Here is a 25,372-nt window from a genome sequence, read left to right on the forward strand (position 1 = left end):
CCTGTCAGACGTTTTTGTGGGGTTGGCGTCATAACTTGATGTGGGACCCACTGGGCACTTTGTTTGCAGGGGGCCATAAGCACAATGGCTGGTTAAAGCACCACTCATTACATTTAGTACAATGATTGAGTGTGGCCACTTCCAGACTTAGGTGTGCTGCTTCTGTCTGCCCCAATTAGATTTTATTAAAGGGTCACTCATTTGTTAGGGACAACAAGTGCATCTGGCAGCTTACGGACAAGGATTTTTGATAATGCAATGTGTTTAGTTAAAGACAGTGTCAGGGTATAACTATTCACATGCCAAGTCTGGTCAAAGTCAATTGCTAAACTCACCCATCAACCAGGACCAGTGCAAACAACTGTGATTTAGTAGACAATAGTAGATGGGTCAGAATGCGTGCAGGTCAAGGGTGATTAATTCCTCCTCATGTCTTTCAAGATAGAGGTTGATGGGTTATAGTCTGGAATATCGGGTATGGATTATTGTTATACCGTGACACTGTATCCAATTTAGGTAAGTGCACGTATGGAAGTATGGTTTACTACTCTTAACTTCACAGCTAGATAGTGTTATGATAAATACCATCAGACTATGTAGATGTGAAGTTAGGTATTGAAAACGTACACATACTTTTGCTTGTCGATATTTTTGCCCTTCATATTATGGCTACAATATTGACATATAACGATATACCTTACTCGATACTTAGGACCCACACCAGAATGCTTGCAGACAAGAGGTGCTCAAAGCCCTTCAATCAGGACATTGGCCAGTCGGAGATCTCTGAAACAAGTCCTTCTCAACCCAGTAAAATCCCTAGGAATAACTTCTCCATGCAGAACCACATCAGTGCTTCCATCAAAGGGGCTAATCATCAACTACACGCATTAAGGAAACTAAAACCTTTCCTTCCCATGGCAGATCTAAAAACAGTGGTTCAAGCCCTTGTGATATCTAAATTAGACTATGGCAGCGCGCCTTCCGAATATCAAACTTGCACCGTTGAAAGCTACCTTGAACATGGCAGCAAGGTTCATCACTTTCTCCAAAAAAAGGTAGGATCTTCCTCAAAATTGCTTGCATGACCCATAAAGCTTTTCACCATAGCACTCCTTCTTACCTGGCCCCAAAACTGATCCTATCTGGCAGAAACAGATCTTTGCAAAGCACAAGCTCCCTTCTACTAAAGCCACAAAAATTCAACAAAAAGAAAATCTACAAGAAAGCCTTTTCCGGAATTGCCCCAAAATCGAGAACTCTCTTCCTCCGAGATCAAGTCCACCCCTTCAACATTCATCTTCAAAAAGGAAGTAAAACTTCTACTATCTGACAGATTTTTTTTATATGGAGAATATACCTCCCCCACCCCAAAAAAGTCCTGTCCATGCCAATATTTCAGGGAGACTGTATGTTCCTGTGTTCCCACTCTGCTGTTTCCATGTTTTTTGCCACTGTATCTATTACTTTCCTGACCAATACCATGTATCTTTCTATTGTTTATCACTCATATCATAACTTCCTTTTGATATTCTTGTACATCGCTCTGACACCGAAAGGGTCGTGTTCGTGCAATATAAAACTCTCTAAATAAAAATAACAATGAAGATGGCAAAAGTTCCGTACAACTTTGGCAATCGTGTGAAAACTGGAGTATTTTTTTAGTATCGGAAACCCACATTTTCAACATTGTGTTTGTTAATGTAATTTGGCATTCCTTTCCCTCACATTTGTTTAGTCACTCATGAGGAAAAGCAAAACAGTATTTTCCAGGCCTACTGATACTTGGGTGAGAAAGTCTACTGCTGGACATTGGTGAAGAACAATCTGGAAATGTCATTTCTATGTGAAAACTATTAATCTGGACCTATGGAAAGTTTGCTCATGCAATAAAAACTTCACACACCCCAAACACCCATGGGAATTAAGAGATAGGGCTGGCTGAGAGGCTACTGATTTGTTTTTGATAGCTTCTGTGTCTATTGATTTGCAGACTAGCTTCTGTCAAAATACCGCTCAAGTGGTTTACCACAGCAGCAATTGCATGGTTTTCCACTTAAAGTTGGTCGAAGAGCAAGTTATTTGGTTCCCAATAAGATATGTGGCTGCTGATTGCAGGACAGGATTGGTGAAAGTTCTACTTGTTTGCTTAAGGGCATTAAATGGGTCTGGCTTCCCGTAGAACCAAGTTAGTCAACACATTTTTCCCTTGTTTCCAACTATTTGATGAATGGAATATTGTAAATATCAATACCCTAGTTCAGGGCATGCCCATGGTTTTCCCAGCAGAGTAAACCACAGAATAGTGTGTGTAATGATACCTTTTTCCTCTCAGTCCCTGCGCAGGGCCAACCTCATCTGTGACATGACGGGCATCTCCAACAACCAATCAGAGAAGAGCATCATCTGCACCGTTTCCCCTTCCGTCCTACGAGAGAACACCCAAGTAAGTAAAATTAAAAATGTCCTCTACCAGCTACCAGAGTCGCCCCTCATAGATGTAGCAATCCTGTGTGCGTTATTTCTGAAAACTGAACCTCTCTACAGTAGTAGTCAGCCTTTTTTTATATAGTCTTTATTAGGGTTTACAGTAATGCACAGAACACTTCAAATGCATTCTCCAAGCCATCGACCTTTCAGATTTTGAACAATTCCCCAACATCCCTCCACCTGCTTCTGCTCCTACCAGTGTGAACCCAAGGTAAGTAGACTGTGCTGATAGCGGTGCCAGATATTATCTGTGTCAGGCTTGACATTAATATGATCATTTGATACCATGACCTCATGTTATCCAGCCATAGGGCTTTCCTCCCATGGCTTCATCGCAAGGGGGCTTTGAACGGCATCGGCACCTAGTCCAGCAGTAATCAGCCCAGAGCGGCTTCTACAGATCGGGAGTGATGGAACGGGGCAGGGGCAAGTGGGGTGCGGGACGGAACGTAATAAAACTAAAAAAAAAACACTTATCTGGGCCGGCCGGCCACTGCCTCTTCTCTGTCCTCATCTTCCTGTCTCCGACGGCTGCAGGAAGGAGCAGGAAGCACCTGGGCTCCCAGGCTCCCTATAGCCAATCACAACTCTGCAATGCATTGCAGCATTGTGATTGGTCTGAGCGCCAAACCACGGTGCTCAGACATGGATTGGGAGGCTTTGCATGCTCCTCACCAGGCTGTGTAAAGCAAGCCTGGTGGGGAAGATGCTTACAGGCACATGCATCAAGCACAAAACCGGTCGCAAACGGGCAGATTCTCAGAATCTGCCCCTTTGCGACCGGTATTTTTGCATTTGGGATGCATCATCCCAAATGCAAAAATCGCTATTTAAGGAATCTCAAAATAGCGATTCCTTAAATAGCGATTGCATTTAAGGAATCCCTAATTGAGATTCCTTAAATGCAATGCATTACAGTTTAAAAAATAGCGATTTTGCTATTAGCGTGAGCAAATTACCATGAGGCTGGACCTCATGGTAATTTGCGATAACTTAGAAAAATGCACTTATTTGCATTTTTCTAAGTTTCATGTTGCCCACACACATGCCCTTAGAGCATGTGTGTATGCAACATTTGTGCAGAGTGAACATACATGGGTGCAATAGGGTGTCATTTTGACACCCTTGCACCATCGAAATTGCGGGAGCAATTTGCGAGTACCTACTGGTACTCGCAAATTGCTCCCTCAATCTCCAATTCATTCCTATGGGCCCGGAGGCCCATAGGAATGAATGGGAAGACATTCCTTAATTGCGACTCGCAATTTGCTAGTCGCAATTAAGGAATTTGTGGGAATCGCTATTTCTTTAGCGATTCCTACATGCATAGGGTTTTGCTATTCCTTAATTGCGATTCCTTAATAATCGCTATTAAGGAATCGCAAAACCCTATGATGATGCATGTGCCTGTTTGTGCGTAGGACTGTTTGGCTGGCCCAGCAGTCATGAGCACTTAAGGAGTGCAAACCACTCCTCTCCCTGCTCTAGCTAGCTCCACCCCACCCCGAGAGCCACTCACTTCAGTAGGAAAAATAAAATGATAACAATACATTATTATAATGTTATTTTTTCTGTTGAACTCAAGGGGCAATGCTCCTCCACCTTAGCGGAGGAGCCAACCCTGAGTCTGTCCGCATTATTTTTCAAATAAAAACTGTAACAAAACACAGGCTGCTCAGGGCTGGTGCCTCTAAAACGCTCAAAGTAGGTGAGATGTCGATTGCCCTTGACACGTGACTGACTCTGCCCTAGTCCCATTGCTCTTTCGGAAACACCAGTCTGTTGGAATATCAGGAGCTATCACGATTGCCAAACATGAAACTGGCTCCTGCCATCTCTACCACCCGCTTAACGATATTGACCTGTGAGGAACGTTGTTGACACATACAAATGTCCGTATGCATCGATAGCGTCTTCTTTACTGACAATCATGAGGGTACTAGTTCCACAGAGGACCAGAACCCCATGAGAACCAACATGATGGTGTTGGAAATTAACCCTTCTTTTCACCTCTCCGCCCAAAACAGAGAATGTAAATGGGTCGTCACAACCTTTTAATCAACTGTCTGGGTAGCAGCTTAATAAATAGGGTAATTGAAGCATCTTAATAATAGGGTCATTTAAAATTTTTCCCAAATGTCCTTAACCAAGCTTCAGTTGCGATTTTGGGAGAGGGAGTCACCAAATTCCATGCAAGATTTATAAAAATCCTTCCACTTTTTTGGAGGTGTAAATGCTTTGGTACTCAAAATATTGAAAGTAACTGGATCAATGAAAAATAAGGACTTTCAGCTGATACATCAATGGCAGTCGTGCTACCTTGTCATGGCGAACTGGTTGATATTTCCAAAAACGAACCCTCAAAGTAGAAGTTCTGTTTTTTTTTTACTCACAGCCTTGCCTGGCGGTTGTGAAAAGCAAAAAGCAAAGATCAGTACCAAAAGATACCCCCTTAAGTAGGACGGGCCTTTAGTCTGAAAGAAAGACAGCTCTGTGAACAGAGCTTAATATGTGAAAAGTAATTGCAGAGGCCCAAAGTTTTTCTTAGGTGTCTGCAGCCAGGATTGCCAAATACCACGCCTGCTTGGCCTTGATTACACCTTGTGTCTCTTTCTTCTGCCTCTCTCCACTTACTGTCTATTCACCTCACCCTTACAGGCTCTGTTTTATCCATTCTTTCTCTTTTTACCATTATTTTCCTGTCTTTCTCTTCCTCCTTGTCTTTCTCTCTCTTGCACTGGGGCAAAGTCTGATGATGAAAAATATGTCCCAATCCTTAGAAATCAGTGCTGTTGCCTGCCACCTACAACCATTGGCTCGAATTAAGCCTTGCCTGTGGGGGATGGGCTCCCTGCATAGAGTTTCCAAAAGCGAAAGCTCCATTTTCGGAAACTAGGCAGTCTCCCATTGTCTAAAACAAGCATTTGCAATGCATCGATCTCGCCTTTGGGACCGTATATGTATTTAGCTATGCAGCACATTAGCCTGGGTGCTGAAACATCTACTATTCTTTAATATGGAGGGAAAGTAAGCACCAAACTGCATGACATGCCAGGTATGGGAACACATGTAGATAAATATTGCCTTTCAGTGGGGAATGGTAGAGTCCAAAGCTCTGTTTTTAATATAAAATCAGGGCCTTTGGGGGTCATATCACTAAAAATACAAGATTTGAAAAAAATATTATTGTCTACGGGTCCTCGGGGAAGACAATTTCTATGGAATGGAATCTAGAGAATTCAACAGTGATTCTGATTTTTTCTGACCTCTGCTGATCGTTTTCTATCAAGAAAGTGAAATAGAGGAAGTTGCCAGAAAAATTAAAAAAAGAAAGCCCACAGCAGAAAGCAATTCTGGTATTTTAATGACCTCTACTGGTCGTTTTCTATCAAACAAGCTTTTATGATAGGAGCTGTCGAAATAAAGTTTATACAACAACAACAACTGTTGATAGTTTTTGCATTCTCCGTTCATGAGAGGATGTGGTCTCACGGCCAGAGCTGCCAACCTTGGAGTGGAGAACCAGGTTCGAACCTCGGCGACAGCTCAGCAATCTGAGGTGCTCATAAAACACTCTAATATCTCCGGGTCGAGTTCATGCTATACAAATCTGCAAACAAATACATAATATTATACTGTAGTTTGGAAACTTGAGGTTCGTGGTAGGGTCGCACCACTCACGAAGCCACAAAGTACAAATAAATGGACATCATTTTCAACAGCTGGAGGATTGCGCTTAAAACTCATTGGGCCCTCGGAACAGGAATTAATCCTTTTTGGAGCGACACATTTTATAGCAATTCGAAAAGAGAGGAGCAGCACTTAATGCAGCTAATTAATAAAGAGAGCTAAGTCCCTTTACAAGATAGTAGTACAGGAAAATGGCATCTGCAGGAAGCACAATACTCTGTGGAAAATTTGCATTCCCTCAATCCTTTGCTACACAGCAGCCACGGTTTAGTTCTCGCATGATTACATTCTTTAAGAGCATATCATATGATAATTTTGTTTTCAGCTTTGTTTATTATTTTTCTTTGAGAACATTTAAGGTGCATTTATACCCCTGTAACATTGGTGTGATCTAAGTTTTATTTTTAAGTTCTTGTACCATTAAAGACAACCTTTTTTCTTCCTTTGTTCACTGTACTCCGTGTGATAGTAAAGAGGGAGATACTGTGTTAAATATTTGGAGAATTCCTGTGGGGATCCGATAATCAGCTCGCACGCTGCCTTCCATTTAAAGACGGTCAGGAAGAGAGCACGTCATTGCGTGCGCGCCGTTCTCCTTAGGCCACGCGCTCCCTCTTTCATTCTGAGATGCTGTGACCTTCGCTGAAAGCAAACCGTCAGCACCAGAAGAAAGTGCGGCGTGTGTGGGAGTAAAGGGGCCAGTAGGCTTAGAAGGATACAAATGACAACATGGTCATCATGAGGAGGGACTAACAAGCCTTAAACCAATCAAAAGGCAGAATTTACGACCTAAGCCAATGAAAAATATGAGCGGAGAGTGGGCAGATCTTCCATGAAGCTTCCACGATATAGTGTATACTGCATGTCCCGAAGAGACAGCGCAAGCGCTGCCTAGGCGAGACCTAAAAATAAGACCCATGGCACGTCGAAATGATGGGTTGATGGGCATAGCTGCCAATGTACAGCAGATGTCCTGTCAACATCCACTTCTAAATGACCCCTTTAGTCAAGAGGTGAGGCCTCATGACCTACTCATTGGTGAGGAAGTTAGGGGAAGTTTTAAAAACAGTTGTGTTCCTCTTTCTGTGTTATGCAAAATGATTTTCTGTCAAGCTGCTTCCTTCCCCATGCCGTCTGTGAAAATGGGAATTTTTGGTATACTTTCCCACATCTCTTGAACTATATTTATTTCTAAGTTTAAAAGTGCATGAAGGTGCGTGAAGGTGACCAGCAATTTTATGGAGGCGTGAGGGGCACTGAAGCTTTCATATGGAAATACATTTTGTTCTGAAAGAAATAACAAGCATTTGCAATGCAATAGGTCTCGCATTTGTGAGGTTAGAGTTATTGGCTATGTGAATTATAGGGGATATGATAAGGGGGATAGGGGAATGAGTAGGGGAGGAAATGCTGCTGGCTTTCCTATATTTTAACTGTATTGCGTGATAATTGCTTTCATGCCATAATTATAAATTTGTGCGCATAAACATTTTCGTGCAGCATATTTTCATCAAAATAGGGATGATAAAATATTTACTGGATAACCTATCTAATTAGAGAAAATCTTCATGACCAAACATGAACCAATTTAGCATATGGTGAAAGTGGAATATGCTTTGGCTCTCCCGGTAATCGAAATCCCATTTGGTTTCTCTGTCTGATTTGATTTGAAATGTTGAAAAGAACCAACCCAAAAAAGTTGTGATGTTTTAGACTATGAGCTGTAAAGTTGAACATTCTTGTTCATTAGCCTTTGAGTGTTAGGGTCCGAGAGGCAAAGTGATTGGCCCTAGGGATGGGGTTTAGTATAGGTTTTGAGACTAGATCACCATTAGTGGATGCCATTTTAATTGGGTACACCCCGGTTGGTTTAGGGGCAGAGAGATCTTTTTAGTCGTTGCTTTACCAGCAGGGAATCATGAGTAGGAAAGCATTGAGGTGTCCCTGAGTGTAAAACAGGCCCTGCTCGTACTGCAGAAAGCGGGCTGTAGCGCCCTGCTATCAGAGGGAGCCTTGTTGCAGGCGGGTCTGGTCACTGGACCCCGGAGCACCCGAAAAGGAGATCGTGGGGTTGGGTTTGCGTCACCCTATTGCAAGGTCCAGAGATGTGGATTGTTGCGGGGAAGGGGGTTTAGGGGCAGTGCGTCAGGCAGGCTGGCTTGGGCTAAGTTTTTGAGAGGAGAGAGGTGAAAACGGATGACCGCAGTGAGCCTGGCGTGTTGCTTGTTACACAGGGGCCGCATCAGCATTGAGAGCGGGGGAGCAGGGGTGCGGGAGGCAGAGGACACACGTCGCGAGGTGGCACCCATCCACAATCCCCCCTTACTGTTCGTTGTGAATCCTGGGCGGAAGCATGCAGGTGTGGCAGTGGTGGTCTCAAGTCTGGGGAATGCCGTCCTCCCGATCCAGGGCCCACCGGTGTCTGTGCGGCCAGAGGGTGCAGTGATGCCTCTGGGGCACATGGGTGCAGGAGGGTGTGATGCGGAAAGGGACAGAGCCGGTATGCCTCAGGGCCTGCCGCTGGACTTGTCGAATAAGCGCTGGCAGATCCTTGCAGGAGCAGTAGAACTTGGTTGTGGGGGCTGAAGGTGGAGCGAGGCAGCCATCGGGCAATGAACAGCCCCCTGCGATGTTGTTTTCGAAATGGTAAGCAAGATAAGGTCGGTGTCGGGCACGGCAAGGGCTGTGTGTGGGGGGGTTGGTGGTAAAGGGCATTGTCCCCCGCCATCAGCAGGATAAAAAGACATGTATGTGGCAACGCAGCACGTTCTCTCCCACATGCCGATATCAGCAGGAATCACAAGCCGCGGGCTGCATGGCTTCCAGCATTGCGTCTTCCACCGCCGTCATCAGCAGGATGAAAATAAGTGTATTAAGCGACGCCGCAGCGCATTCTATCACACACGCCAAAAGCTGCGGGCAGTATGTCTTTCAGCTGAGAATCACAAACCGTGGGTGGTATGCCTTCCCAGCGCAGGCATTTCAAGAACAGACTCGCGGTCTTCCAGTATCGCGGTCTATTGAAGGGGAACGTGCATTTGCGTTGGGAGGGTGGGGGAGGGCTTATAACATGAAGCGGAAGGGGGAAGCATTCAAAAGGAGTAGTGCGGCTTTGCGGAGGAAAACAATAGTTAGGCGCCGCTGCTTCCGGACTACACGGAAGTCAGTATCCGATCAACAGCCACTTAAAAGTCCGTTAACAGGAGACATGCCAACTTTAAACAAATGGCAAGCGGCAGGAGAAATTACCTTGAGTTTCAGGTAACATACAGATTACTTGACGCCTCGGAGAGGCAGCGCATGCGCTGCCTATACGAGACCTAAAATAGAGATATTTGTGGCATTTCGCGAATACCCCAACAGAAGAATTTCCACACAGTGTGCAATCTGCAATAGAGTGACGGGTGGGTTCTGGGAACGTTTATTGAATATGCCAAGAGCAGGCTTTTCCCAGTAGCTCGTGAGCTACCAATAGCTCTCCAGCTACTTATAAGGCTCTCCTGTGTGCAGCCCACCCTACTTAATTAGAAGCCTTTGCTTTTTTGAATATATGTATACCAAACTTCAAGACAAAAAGTGTGTATTCTTAGAACTCAGTAGCTAATAGATGGAGAAAAATGTCTGAATTTTCAAGATAAATATTTAAAGAGGATATTTCAGTGATGAATTATGAGGCATCAGAAAGATTTAATACTAATTATCAGAACTTCTTTCAGAGGGCCACTGGGCACGCAGGGCTACTGGGCCTAACTTTGATGGGTGAGGCCCTTTACTTCTGATGTCCTGGGGCACAACCTACTATGGATCCTAAGCAACAGGGCCATGTACCCCTTCTGCACTTGACACTCAGTGGTAGCAGTGGACAGTCAAAGTCTCCCTCGGGACTGTAGATACAGATTAGTGATCATGACTCATAACTCAAAGTACACTCAGCAATGTCAATAAATCAGTATCTAAGCAAATACTTATTTTTGTATGGTTCTTTTTCTAACTCTATGCATTCAAAGAAATAACAGCATTTGTACAACACAATCCCTTTGAGGTTGTGACTCACATATTTCTCTGGCAGTCCGTGGCCCACCCTCCTCCTTGCAGTATTGTTGGGGTTATTCCCCCATTTACTGATGGGCACACCAAGGGAATGCTCACTAGTAGCCCTTGCTCAAGAGTTTCCCTTTTACTCTTAGGAATTTGTCAAAAGTGTCTATGATGCTGCAGCACCTTCAGTAGCGTGTTCCCCAGGGCCCAACAGGCCCAATTCAAGCCAAGTCTTACCTGCTCCTGCAGCATGGATGAATTTAGCGTGTAAGCGGGTGCCCAATCCGCAGGCACATGCAAGTTCTGTTTTTGATCGGCGAAGTTTGGCTGCTCTCTGTACATGCAGCAGCACTTGGCAAGTGCAGGCACTCACATGAGCTGCGCTGACGGCTTTCATCAGTGATCGGAGATACTTCCAGCCTTTGTAGATGCGGAAACCTTGTCTCCCACACGGGTGGGTTAGTTGTTCGACTCCCAACCGAAGCCCGGCATCCTCCCAAAGTCCTTGGGGTTAGTCAGGGGCAGATCTTGATGAACGGGCTAGACCCACCGGTCGCAGTTCCTATTCTTCTAGACAACGGCAGCCCCTTCTGGCATACAGATTTGCCACTAAAGCATAGTCACATCAACGATGGCCCTCTCTGGCATACCGGGTCACCACAATGAGGTGGAATGGGGTCGGCACTTCCCGCACTTCACTTCAAGCATAACTTAGTCCACGGTGGCCCTCTACTAGCATACAGTGGGGTCGCCGATTCACTCCTGCTTGCAGGCAACAACCCAGTCGGTGCACAGCTCTATTCTCACACCTTGCACAGGGAATCCTCTCAGTAGGGCTTCCCACTAGACCTCATTCCCTCCAACGCTCTCCTCATCCTCACAGGGCACACTGGTCTTGGCAAGCAGGCAGGCGTGCCAGGGCCTTGGTTTCCCTGGCCGATGTCCCCTCACCCAGCAGGGAAACTTGTCCCCCAGTCCTGGTCACAGGCAGAAGTCTTCTCATACAACCATCTAGCTGCCTGGTAGATAACTCATGTTGGAATCTCAGCCCCCCTTCTTATAATCCATTGCCAGACACCAATTGTGATTTAGGGTCTGGGTCTTTGAAAATTAATGTTGGGGTTCTGCTGCTTTGGAAGTGTACACTTTTCTTTCTCTTCTTTCCTTTTGAACAGCTGTCTGTTTCAGCAGCAGTAGATACTCCAAAGCTGATAGTTCAAAAACACAGCTATGGGAGTGACTAGAGTTCACACCTGGATGTCAGCCACAGTGATACGTGCATCAAAAGGTTAATCTTGGTCTCCCAGTTCCACTCTTTATGATTCCCTTATCAGCCCCATCTCCCTCCTGAGATGTGTTGAGGCCCCTTCACTGCATCAAAGAGCACCCTTTTGAAGTGTAAAGGGGGAGTCTCTCTCACAATTCCTCTAGTGTGTCCACCCAGCTCACAGAAATGCAGCAATATACAAATCTGTCTGGTGTGATTCCTCAACTCCTCACGCTTTCACCAGGCATGCTTGAGCTTCCCAAAATGGGGACCAGGATCCTCCATTTAGCATACGTTTTCAGGCGCACTTGCACTTAGTGTACATAAACAGCACACAGTGGGCCCGATTCACAGAACTAACTTAAGACAAAATCCTAAATTTACTACCATTTTCGTATTCACAGAAGGCACTTACTCATTTTGGTATTCACAGAAGACACTTACTCACTTCGGTATTCACAGAAGTTAGGAGTCCGTCCTAAATGCCTTCTGTGAATACTGAAAGTCTTAAAATTAGGATTTTTCTCAGTTTAGTTCTAAAGTTAGGACTCCTAACTTTACTACTACTAAACTGAGAAATAACCTAATTTTAAGGCTTTTGGTATTCACAGAAGGCATTTAGGAGTCCTAAAGTTAGGAGTCCTAACTTTACTACTACTAAATTGAGAAAAATCCTAATTTTAAGACTTTCGGTATTCACAGAAGGCATTTAGGAGTCCTAAAGTTAGGAGTCCTAACTATACTACTACTAAACTGAGAAAAATCCTAATTTTAAGGCGTTCGGTATTCACAGAAGGCATTTAGGAGTGATAAAGTTAGGACTCCTAACTTCTGTGAATACCGAAATGAGTAAGTGCCTTCTGTGAATACCAAAATGAGTAAGTGCCTTCTGTGAATACCAAAATGGTAGTAAGTTTAGGATTTTGTCTTAAGTTAGTTCTGTGAATCGGGCCCATACTGTCCAGTACTGTCACCTCCATATATTGTGCCACCCCAGGCGCACATAAATCTAGCACACACAGTCACTCTGTGCGCACTGCACAGTACTGTACCCTTTCTGTATTGTACCACGGTATGCTATTTAAAAACACACACACTGACAGCACACACTCTCACCATGCTTACTCTGCACAATACTTCACCCTTCATGTATTGTACTTCTCGCAAGCAGACATATGCCCAGCACATGCTTTAATTGCACACGCACTGCACAGCACTACGTCTCTCATATAATGTATTCTTTGCAGGCATACATAGACTCAGTACATGCACTAACCATACATCTACTGCACAGCACTGCTCTATCCCCGTACTGTACCCTTCCCAGACACATATACATTCAATGCAGTCACTGCTCCTGTGCTCTGCAGCACTCTACATCTACCTAATGTAGGCCAAGAGTGAGTTCAGCACACAGCAGCTGAACCTTTGAAAGGGTGAGTGAGCATGATGGGCCTCACTCCAATGACACATGGTTAAAAGGAGCAGTTCTCTTCCAGGGGATCCTCATCAATAGTCATAAGCACTAGAATATTCCTGCCCAAGCGCGGGACCCCGGAAAAACAATCATATATGTGACAAACATATATGTATCTCCATATATATATACATATCTATATATATAATAAAAAAGCCAATGCAGCCTTTCATAACTAGAGCTGAATAATGCTGTAAGGACTCCCCTGTATATTATAAACAATACATTAAAAACCAGGGGAAAAACAACAGCAAAGCATGTTTGAAAACTGTTTTAATGCTTAGCACTTAGCACAATCTCTCAGATTGGACTGAAAGCATTGACAGCTCACAGGCTGCATTGCAGAAAACATAGCCTAGAAAGTCTGAAAAGCTAACTCATAGCAACATAGAAATAAACTGACACCGTGCCTTTAAGGCAGCCATGACCCCTAGCTTCCCATCATATCTCAGGGGTGACAGTTAGGTCAGTTGTTCTTTCCGGCTCCTTCAGGCAGGATCCTGGTTACACAGCTCCACTTCTTTCTGATGTTTGTCAGAAATAATCTACAGTTTTTCTGGAAATTTTGTATCTTACTTCAACGTCTTTCAGCTTTTGAAGTAAGGTGCTGTCTTTTTTTGACAGAATTTGGCATTTTTTTCACTCCAAAATGCCATCTCTTTTTGACCCCTACCCTTCTTGTGGAAAAAAGAAGGCCAGGTCAGACTCTCATGCAGTCTGTATTCTTTGTTTACCAAAGGACCATGTCCACAAGACTTGCCCTCATTGCCAGTCTTTATCTAATAGAACTCTAAAAGACAGAGAACGAATCCGTCTGTATGGACTGGCAGAGAAAGATAAAACATCTTCCAAAGGCAGGTCACCGGTGAGAAAAGGCTCTAAGAGGGCCAGATCTTCTTCTAGAAGCAAGAAAACTCACTCTACCTCTTTAGCGTCGGGCTCGGCGCTGAAAAAACTACCACCGGTGGGGCATACGTCCAAGAGAAGACCTTCGACGGCGGGCTCGCCGTCGAGAGAACGTCGACATTCAGGTGCGTCACTTCATTCACCGTCGACGTCAAAGAATCGTGAGCCTCCGCCGTCGTCAACCCGGCGACGATCGGCGTCGAGGAGCAGAAGTCTTCCGCCGCCGTCAACTCGACGACGATCGGCGTCGAGGGGCAGAAATCCTTCGCCATCGTTAACCCGGCGACGATCGGCGTCGAGGAGCAGAAGTCCTCCGCCGGTGTCATCTCAACGTTCGGCGTCGAAGGCAGGGAGCCCTCCGCCGTCGTCAATCCAACGACGATCAACGTTGAGGGGCGAGAGTCTTCCGCCGTCGTCAACCCGGTGACGATTGGCGTCGAGGATCAGAAGCCCTCCGCCGTCGTCAACCCGACGACGGTCGGCGTCGAGGATCAGAAGCCCTCCGTCATCGTCAGCCCGGCGAAGATCGGCGTCGAGGACCAGAAGCCCTCCACCATCGTCAACCCGGCGACGATCAGCGTCGAGGCGCAGAAGTACTCCGTTGTCATCGGCGAGATGCTCGACGTCGAGGAACAGAGAGTCGACGTCGAAATCGGCTCCAACACCTGGCCGGAAATCGACGTCGAGAAGGGCACCGTCAGAGCAGGTCATACGCTCGACGTCGAGACCCACGTCAGTGAGGTCTGGAGAAGGTTCTGTAGTTTTAGTGACGGAATCAGCGTCACGGCACTCATCCTCTCATTCCTCGAGACGCCATTTACCGGAGCATTCACCATCTGCATTCCCAGAGCGACATTCAGAGAGGTCGCAACGAAGATCTCCTTCACAACACAGGAGGGATTCCCCTTCTGTTCAGTTATCTCCAAGATGGCTTCTTCCCATCCATCACTGGAGTAAGAATCCGGCAGGAGCATCAAGACGTGAGGAGGAATACACCAGTCCACTCCACAGATCGCCTCTGTAAAGATTGGTGCAGGAGGTGGATAGATCACCTTCAGCTAGACGTAAAGACCGTACTGGCAGATCTTGGGAGCGCAGACCTTCTACTTCCCATCACAAAAGGAGAAGGTCTCCTACATGGTCTTCCTCCTCCAGCCGCTCCTCTAAAAGGGACTATTCACCCACTCGGATAGCCCTCAATCAAGAGTGTCTCCGATAGATGACATAAACACGCACCATGATGTGCTTCAGAGGGGGGCTCAGAAGCTAAACAATGAAATGTCGACTCGTCAGGTTGCAACAACGGTGATTTTTGAGACACTACATCAGAGATCTGCATCTCGACCGTTGGTACCTCTGGTTCCTGGGCTTCTGGAACCGGTGATGGACATTTTTCTAGCTCCATCTACAAAAAGAGCCGCACCGGCTAGAATTCAGAAGAATTACAAGCCTGCGGAATCAGACCCTGTGTTCTTGAAATCAGATCCACCTGCGTACTCTGTTATCATCGCGGCGGCAAGGAAAACGCATGCAGTAACTGCATCTTCGTCAGTCCCCCCCGGACAAAGAAAGTAGGTCCCAGGACTTTTGGGGACGGAAAGTTTGCGGGTTTGCAGCATCATCGCTAAAAGTATCCAGCGCAGCAGCCTTATTAGGCTGCTACGACAGAGCCTTATGGGACTCCTTGGACTGTTTCAAGGAAAAGCTACCAAAAGAAGATCAAAGGGATTTTGAGGAGGTTATCAAAGAAGGATCCCTTGTAGCCAACCAAGTGATTAGCATGGCAGCGGATGGTGCTACACTGTCAGCGCATTCTTATGCGCATGGGATTTGCGCTAGGAGGTCTTCCTGGTTAAGACTAACAGCTCTTAAACCTGATGCACAACAGAGGATCCTTAACCTTCCTCTTTCTGGCTCCTCCCTGTTTGGCACCCATACTGATGAGGAGACGGCTAGGATGAAAGCTGAGTTAGACACCCTCAAGGCTGTGGGATTAGATTAGAAAAAGAGTTCAAACGGAGATACAGGCCCAACCAGCGCAAGGGCTACCAACAGAGGGTTCATACCCCTCAGTGGTCCCAAAACAAAAACCAAGGCAAGCCGCAATTCCAAAGCCATAAGTCAAACAGAGGTAGAGGAGGTAATCAGCAGCAGTCCTCTGCCACGGCTAGATCAGCAGGGAAGCAATGAGCAAGAGCTTCCTCTGGCGCCGTTGAGCACTCCAGTGGGAGGAAGTGTTTCACATCATCTGAGAGAGTGGTGCAGGGAAACAAAAGATCGTTGGGTGCTCAGTATACTACGCAATGGATACGCACTACATTTCTGTGTGTCTCCAAAAGACATACCCCCGAAAAGATCTCGTCCTCACCAGCTAAAGTTACTTCAACAGAAAGTGGTAAACCTTCTGCGAAAAAAGGCCATAGAAGAGGTTCCTCCTGCTCAGCGAGGAAACGGAGTTTATTCCAGGTACTTTCTTGTGCCAAAAAGAGATCAAGAGCACAAATTCAGACCTATCCTGGACCTTCGATTGCTGAACAAAGCCATCTTTAGGGAGAAGTTTTGCATGTTGGCACTTCATCAAATATGTCCACATCTAAGAGCAGGAGATTGGATGTGTTCGATGGATCTCCAAGATGCGTACTTCCACATACCTATCGTTCCATGTCATCGCAAATACCTACGATTCGTGGTCGGAAGCAAGCACTACCAGTTCAACGTCTTGCCCTTCGGGCTGAAATCTGCCCCACGAGTCTTTACCAAGTGCATGGCAGTGGTGGCGGTGGCTCTGCACCGAAAGGGTCTGTTTGTTTACCCTTAGACGATTGGCTCCTGAAAGGGCCATCGCCTCAGCAAGTAAGGAGCGATTTTCATGTTTGTCTGAATCTGCTCCGCAGGCTGGGTCTTCATGTGAACATGGAAAAATCGGTTTACCAGCCTACACAGGCAATCCATTATTTGGGCTCCACTCTGGATTCAAACATAGGAAGAGCGTTTCCTTCGGAGAAGAGACTTTCTTCGATGCAGCAGAAATGCGAGGCTCTTCTCCAGACAGCTCATCCAACGGTCCGGCAAGTGGCATCTCTACTAGGATAGCTGGCTTCTTGCATATTTCTCATTCCCAACGCCAGGCTGAGAATGAGACCTTTGCAACAGGATATAGAGGACAAGTGGGACCAAGCATCGGGTCACTGGGAAGACCGAATTGTTCTCTCGCAAGCAGCAAAGTCGTCCATTCTGTGGTGGACTCGACCGAAGAACCTCTTGGTGGGAGTCCCCTTCCATCAACCAGTTCCGGCACAGTCCTTGGTAACGGACGCATCGCTGCAAGGATGGGGGGCACACATGGATTGCCTACAGATGCAGGGCCAGTGGTCCATCAAGGAGCAGTCTTATCATATAAACATGTTAGAGCTGCGGGCAGTCCATCTCGCTCTGAAAGCTTTTCAGCCCTCAACCACGTCCAACTCGATCCTGATCCAAACAGACAACACGACCACCATGTATTACCTCAACAAACAGGGTGGTACGCGCTCTCGCCCGCTCTCGCTGGAGGCTCAAACGATCTGGCACTAGCTTCTAGCCCGAGGCCTCTCCATCACAGTGGTGCACCTTCCAGGGGAGAGAAATGTGCGAGCAGACGCACTCAGTCGGCACTTCGAAGATCAGCCAGACTGGGTGCTAAACGACGAGGTGGTGGCGGATATTTTCCATCAGTGGGATCAACCTTCCATAGATTTGTTTGCAGTCGACCAAAACAAAAAATGCCACGCCTTCGCATCTAGGTTCCACCGACCAAGGACGAGGAGGAATGCACTTTTGATGGATTGGTCCGGAATATTGGCATATGCCTTTCCTCCCCTGCCTCTAATCCCGAAGGTGGTGTCCAAGCTCATCCGGTCCTAGATGACGATGATCTTGATAGCTCTGGACTGGCCTCATCAGTGGTGGTACCCAGACCTGTTGCAGTTGTCGGTACGCACCCACAAGAGGCTACCTTACAGATCGGACCTACTGACCAAGATGGACAGGAAGACTCTCCATCCCAACCTTCTCTCACTGAACTTGGCAGCATGGTTCCTGAGGTCCTGCAATATGGACACTTGAATCTACCGCAGGACTGTATGCACATCCTGAAAGAGGCAAAGAGACCTTCCACGAGGGCATCATACTCTTTTAGGTGGAAGAGATTCTACTTGTGGTGCACACGTAATCATTTTAATCCTACAACAGGGCAGGAGGAGGTAATTTTTCCCTACCTCCTTTACTTAGCCAAAGCAGGTTTAAAGTATTCCTCGATCAGGGTGCACTTGGCTGCCATTACGGCCTACAGAAAGTCTCCCAACCAGCCTTCCTTTTTTCAACTACAGGTGGTTAAGGATTTCCTACAGGGGTTGAAGAAGGTGTATCGACCTCCTTCTCCTCCTTGGGAGTTGAATCTAGTCCTCCTTTTGAGCCCATCCATAAGGCCACATTGCAGCACTTGACATGGAAGACCGCTTTCCTAGTGGCAATAACATCAGCGCGTAGAGTAAGTGAGAACCAAGCGCTGTGTGCCAAAGAGCCATATACTGTTTTTCACCACAACAGGGTAGTGTTAAGGACTCACCCTACTTTTTTGCCAAAGGTTGTCTCTGATTTTCATGTTAATCAGTCAATTTCCCTACCGTCCTTTTTTCCCAATCCCGCTACTCCTGCGGAGAGGTCACTCCACTCCTTAGACCTTAAGAGAGTGCTCAAGTTCTATTTGGAGGGAACGAAGGACATAAGGGAATCAGAGCAATTGTTTTTAAATTGTGGTTCCATGAGGACAGGCTTCCCAGCTTCCAAAAGGTCCATTTCGAGATGGATAGTGTCCTGTATAAAATTGGCCTACAAGTTGGCAAATAAACCCCTATTGTTGTTGCCTAAAGCACACTCCACTAGGGGGAAAGCAGCTACAATAGCTTTCTTGCATGATGTTCCAATGGCAGAGATTTGCAAGGCAGCAACCTGGAGATTGGTACATACTTTCACAAGGCATTATTGTCTTGAATCCGATTCCAGGGCAGATACTCAAGTAGGCCAAGCCTCCTTGAGGACTCTGTTCAAATAATAACATATCTGGGTTTTCAAGTTTAGTTATCTGAGCTTGATTATTAATTGCTTTTTCCTTTGCCCACAGGGGATGAGGTGAGGCTTGCTATTCTATTCTAGTGATTATGACTATTGATGAGGAACCCCTGGAAGAGAAGGGTTAGTTACTTACCTGTAATCCTAGTTCTCTTCCAGGGGTATCCTCATCAAAGTCATAAGCAACCCTCCCGCCTCCCCGGGCAAATGGAACCTTATTTTTAAGGAATTGTCAACTCTTTGTGTCATGGCTTTTGAGTCACCGCAGAGAACAACTGACCTAACTGTCACCCCTGAGGCATGATGGGAAGCTAGGGGTCGTCATGGCTGCCTTAAAGGCACGGTGCCAGTTTATTTCTATGTTGCTATGAGTTAGCTTTTCAGCCTTTCTAGGCTATGTTTTCTGCAATGCAGCCTGTGAGCTGTCAATGCTTTCAGTCCTATCTGAGAGATTGTGCTAAGTGCTAAGCATTAAAACAGTTTTCAAACATGCTTTGCTGTTGTTTTTCCCTGGTTTTTAATGTAATGTTTATAATATACAGGGGAGTCCTTACAGCATTATTCAGCTCTAGTTATAAAAGTCTGCATTTGCTTTTTTATTATATATATAGATATGTATATATCTATGGAGATACATATATGTTTGTCACATATATGATTGTGTTTCCGGGGTCCCGCGCATGGGCGGGAATATTCTAGTGCTTATGACTTTGATGAGGATACCCCTGGAAGAGAACTAGGATTACAGGTAAGTAACTAATCCTTCACTCCTAGTGATCACTACACAGCATGCTGTCACCCCGCGCTTGTGCTGCTTAACTCTTCGTGAACGTGGTAGACTTAACCACTATGAATCTAGCTCTTTGGGCATCCCTCCTAGTCCAACAAGACGCAATTCATGAGCCTATGTCATGGTACACACGCATGATCTGTGTTTGCCTATGACAACAAAAATCAGCATTAGGGCTCCAGACAACAGTACAATGGGGCAGTCAGTTCAGGGGTACACATCTTTTCCCATACAAAGTCTTTTCCATCCCAGCAATAATATTATTATCTTTGTGCCCCAGCCATGGCTGTTATGTATTACCAACAAAGTGGCAATTCACATTAATAAAGCCTTTTTTACATTACTCATTGCTCAGCGTCCTTATACCCTCCGTTGTGAGTTGTGCCCAATAAAAATACACATAACTTAACTTTTTTGCTTGAAACCATGCCCAATGAGCCGAACTGATCACTGCTAGGTTATTTTGCAAATGGTGGCCACTATTGTAATCTTGTCTGATGTTGTCGCTATTAGAAAACTAATAATATTAGTCACTCAGGATGCTTTTCATTAATCATCAGTAGCTGTTATTACAGAAAAGGTTGGAGACCTCTGGCCTAGAGCCTTTGCCAATCACCCTTGGTTAATGTTTATTTTTCACTAGTGATAATAAAGTGATTGACTAACTCTATAAAAAATCATCAATTTAGTTGCTTTCTGTCCATCTCACAGAAGATACCATTTTTAAACTGCCTCATGTGTTTTCCAAGCACTAAATTAACTGTTGTTATGATTCTGTGGGTTGGAGGAAATAAATTCCCTCTCAATGGATGGGCCCTGTGACCTTATGCTGCCCATCCTCCCCTTTCTCTTCCAGGTCGTGTTCGTCATCTCCTTCCAGGTGTTGGAGGAGGACCAGTGGAGTGAGTGGGCACGTTTCTCCGTACAGGCCTACAGGTAAAGCAGGGAGTGAAGGTTGGAAAAGTGAGGCCGTTCCACAGCACAGTGAAGGCCCATTATTTCACAATTCAGCTGTGCCACAGGAAGGGGGAAAGGAGTTTGAGGAGGTAGAAGAAGAGTGAGATTTTTATTAGGATTAGCAGACAGTGAAATGAGTGATAGAGTGAGGGTGCTGAGAGTTGGGTAATGAAGATTTTCCCAGAATTCTCAGCAAGCTGTGATATTGTGTTTTGACACAGTGTAGACAGTGTGTTTCGAACTGCTTCCTTGCTGTTCTACTTGGAAATTGTGACTTAGCTGACATGATGGGCCACAAAATGGCTTCTTTAACAGGGCTCTTAGAAACCTACGATGTTGCAGGTTTGCCAATCTTCTAAAATACATATTTTCTAAATATTCAGGAAGAGGTGACATTGTTGCCACTACGACACTGCTTCTTCCCCACAATGTTCAGCATGATTTAACATAGCAGAATCAAAGTCCAAAACTTGTTATAACCTCAAATGTTGTTCATGCTGTGCCATATTACGCCTGATTGTACTGTGAGGCCAGGGCTGAGACCCCCAAAATAGTTTTTTCCATGAATGCTGAACGAGTGGGTGAACTTACAGCACATTCTATTTTTGAATTCCCTAAATGAAGGAACCTCCCTGATGTTTCTCCTTTTCAAATGAACTGCAAAACAGAGAAAATGCAGAATTCCCTAAGCATTTTTTTCTATTGAAAGAAAGCTCAAGGTTTTATCCTCCAGTTATCTCCACATAGTGATAATTCCACTTACATTTTCACTATACGTTAGTCATTGGAAATGCTATGGTCCCCTAGACTTTTGCTAAATTTTGAACAACAAATATATCATATTTGCAATACCTAATCATTATTCGCATGAAATAAAGATGTTTTACTTTTTCAAATCACAAGCCAAACCTTTATTTTAAACCCGCAAATTATTCTAAATTTTTTTATAAATCCATCTTTTCTCAAAATTCTTAAGTTATCTTTTAACAAAGGATCCCAATTTTATAAAACTGCTAAATAACTTTTGAAATGTTCTGTGGACAAAAAGATTAGAAATGCAATTTGTAACTTAAATTCTAAAACCGTCAACATTATTAAACCTCCAAATGAGTTATATAACTTTCTAAATACTAATAGCAATTGTTTTAGAACTCCAAAACATCTTTTATGTTTTAATTAATTATATATGTTATTGTATTCCTTTTAAAAATATCTGTAACTTCTTAACTGCTAAGACTGGCCGGTTGTTAGAATGCTCAATGCTTTTAAAATCCCAGAGAGCTTTTCTTTTTTTCAACTAACATTTCAATTTTTTAACATACTAATCTTACTATAATGAACAAAATATTTTTTAACTAAAATACAGTTTATTTTGATTTACCAATTAAGCCCATTTTTAAATAAGATTCTAAATATTTCTTTATTTTTATCTGACAAACATGCTTAAAGCTCTAATAAACCTTTTTTTAATCAACCACCCAAGATAGTTTATGTTTTTTTCATTAGCAGAGCAAGCTTTCTTACAACTCTTAAAAACTTTAAAGGTCTTTACTAACAGTCCCAACTTTGAAAACTCGTAAGTAACATTCATACATTTTTATCAAGCAATCCTAAGACTTTTAAAATTACCGAAAAACAATGATAACATCTGACTAAAAATTCCAATGGGTTTTAATCCAAATTGTTGCAGCAATGAATGGCGTACATCAAAATGCCAGTTTTTAGTTATGTATTTTTGTTCCTTTTCATTACAAATCAACAACGCTAAAATAGGAAAATGCCTTTATTCTCTCACTTAAAAATTGGGCAAATTTAGACACTTATCTAGATATTATAAAACTCAGCTTGACCTTATCCTACCTTCCTTTATGAAAAATATGACATAGAGCATATGCCATCTGACTTGAAATTGTCTTCTCTCTTCTCAGCGAGAATGAGAATGGAACACTGGATGACAATACAGCAATAAAGGACATTCCTGTGTTGCAGGCCACCAACATTATTGTTAACGGGTGAGTACATTTCTCTAGCAATAGACCCTCCTGTGCTGCTGACACCCATAGAAAGGTAAAGAGAAAACCTCTAAGCTACATATTGAAACCAGAAATGTATGGGTTCTTTAACATACGTGGAAGCTCAGGGGTAGTGTCACACTATTAACTCACCACCCTAGTACCCAAGGAACACCTCCTAATTCTGTTAATTGGAAGTTAAGATCTTGGCTCTGCTTTTATTCTTCTTGGCTCTGCTTAATTCAGATTCACAGACTTGGATACCTCATTATCTTTCTAGAAAGGGAGACTTAAGAATTGATGTGTGATTTCTGCTGGTGTGTATGTGTGAATGAGGAGTGCATTACAGCCCAGTCTTCAACCTCCTCAAGCAGCAGTATTATTAAAAACATCCGTGGCACTTGAGTTGTGAGATGAGGCAGAATGTGGAGGCCAAATAGGTGATTAATGGGGTAACAACCCATTAGACGAATGGGGTCAAAATCAATGGAATTCAAGAAAGTCATTGCCTGACACTAGGTAGAGCCAGGTACACCTGTGGGAAAAGCAGGGCCATTATGGAAGGCCTTGAGCTTCATAGCGGCCTTTAATGACTGAGCAGGTTCATTCCATGTCAGGTTTTAGCCTTAAATGTGCCACACTTAGCCCAGATTTACACACTTGTCATACAACGTAGTGCAGCACCCAAAGTTGCGGTGCTGCGTTATGACAGGGAGGGAGCAGGAGAGCGCCATACCTACAGAGATATGGCACTTTCCTCCCCTTTCCCTATCACCGGCGCACAGACAGGCAGCCGTGCACCATGTACACACCTTTGCACCTTGGGGCACGGGTGTTTCTATGAGTGTAGCATAGGTTTTTTACTGGAAGGGTACCCTTATAGTACAAAATACTATGCCTAGACAAGGTATAAAATATTTCCCACTTTGTATGTGTGCTGTACAGTGCAGCACACATGCAAAGTCAGAAATGAAAGGACAAATAAAAGTATTTCTCCTTTTAACACCTGTTTTCAAGTGGCGTTATTTTTTTTCAAGAAACCCTGTCCGCATCAAAAACCATTGGTGGTTCCATGGGAACACCGATGTACCACCTCATGGGGCACTCCCTCGGCGCAGAGTAACGCAAAGCATCGCTTCACACTGGTTTGCATTACACTTTAAAAAAAGGAAGATAACAATTTCATTTGTTTCTAAATGCCAAAAAGGATTTTACATCAGGTCTGCATTAAAAAGTAATGCACTTTGAGACCTTTTGCATTGCAATAGATCAGCCCACTTCACACAAATGCTTTCCTCTGCGTAAGGAGTTGTGGAGGAAAAATCATTAAACTGCAAAGAGTTCTCTGATATTCCAAAAAGCAGGACAGTTGGCTAGCTGGAGGGGTCCTCACCTGCAGACAATTTCACTATGTCCTTATCTGATCCTCTCAGACATCTATCCTTTTTCCTTTTCTTTTTGCCAGACTAGAGTCCATCACCTACCTCAACTTCTCGACCAATGAACCGGAGAAGAGACTGCTATCTCACTCATACCAGGTAAAGTGGGCACATGCTTCCCAGAGATTATCTCATTTCCTGCTGGAGATGGTTTCAGCTTCTCTCCCTTCCCTTCCAACCTGTTGCTCTTTTGTCATCCCACAGGTACAGAACCTTGGCCGCCAAGACGTTCCTGTGAATATTTCTGTTCAATTACCCTTGGTCTTCGATTTTGGCTTTCAGTGGGAGATTTCCAAGAACTTTACTGTGAAAGTGAGTTCCTAGGACAGGGGTGGTAACACGCATGCATGGTGTGTATGTGAGTGTACAAGAGAGAGGGAGGATACCACTATGTAGATATGAAAGAATTTTCATTGAGTGTTTGAGTTGTAGGTTCTGGACCCAGTGACCTGAGTTCTAGATCCAGTGTTTGTACTTGGATACAATAATTTGATTCTGGACAAATCACTTTTTTTCTTTTGTGCTTTCTTATCTACCCAAACTAAGAGCACTTATAAACAAGGTGACCAGCACTATTAAACACTGTGTAAATACCTGAACTGCGCCAAACTGGAGATACAGTTGAGAGGAGACATTTTTCAGTATTGTTTCCACTATGGTTTGAGCCTATATCTGGCTTCATATTATCACCTTTCTTGAACAGGAAGCCAGGGTGGAGGTTGGACTCTGCAAGTGAAGTTTGCACATTTGAAAGCAGGAGTTACACCAATATTACCCCAGTCTCACTAACACCATCATTCTGGAATAGCACCTCTTCAGCAATTCTAATTAAATACAGTGGAACAGGGTAGGACAAAGGTTTATTAATTGGCATTGATAGAAGTCCACCACATTGAATAAGTCAACAAACTTTGTATTGTATAACACACCTCAATTATTTGACCCTTGGTCCAGCCCCCTAGGAGCTATGACACAGAGCAGACAGCTTAACTTAGGAAACTGCGTATTTAGCAGTAACAATACAGTTAAAAAGTCAAAACACAGCACAATAAAAATCGCACAACTAATTTAGAACTTTAGTGAGTAAAATGACACAAAATAATAAAAATCCAATATGAACTGAAGATATGGAATAATTAAGGAAAAAGTTCCAAGAAAAAGTAACATGACAATCAAGTCACGGTTTCGTGGTTGACC

General features: G+C 44.4%; 1 protein-coding gene across 1 annotated transcript in view; it reads left to right on the forward strand.

Annotated features, from left to right (window-relative positions):
* The window catches only part of LOC146811372 (integrin alpha-M-like), a 278,712-nt gene that overhangs the window by 239,957 nt on the left and 13,383 nt on the right, over positions 1-25,372 (forward strand). Inside the window, exons 21-25 of the mRNA XM_085618488.1 lie at positions 2,336-2,446; positions 20,624-20,703; positions 22,653-22,736; positions 24,202-24,274; positions 24,380-24,487. Of these exons, the coding sequence (XP_085474614.1) occupies positions 2,336-2,446; positions 20,624-20,703; positions 22,653-22,736; positions 24,202-24,274; positions 24,380-24,487 (456 nt within the window). The remainder of the gene's footprint in view (positions 1-2,335; positions 2,447-20,623; positions 20,704-22,652; positions 22,737-24,201; positions 24,275-24,379; positions 24,488-25,372) is intronic.

The sequence above is a fragment of the Triturus cristatus genome, chromosome 7 (assembly GCF_964204655.1).
Source record: "Triturus cristatus chromosome 7, aTriCri1.1, whole genome shotgun sequence".
NCBI lineage: Eukaryota > Metazoa > Chordata > Amphibia > Caudata > Salamandridae > Triturus > Triturus cristatus.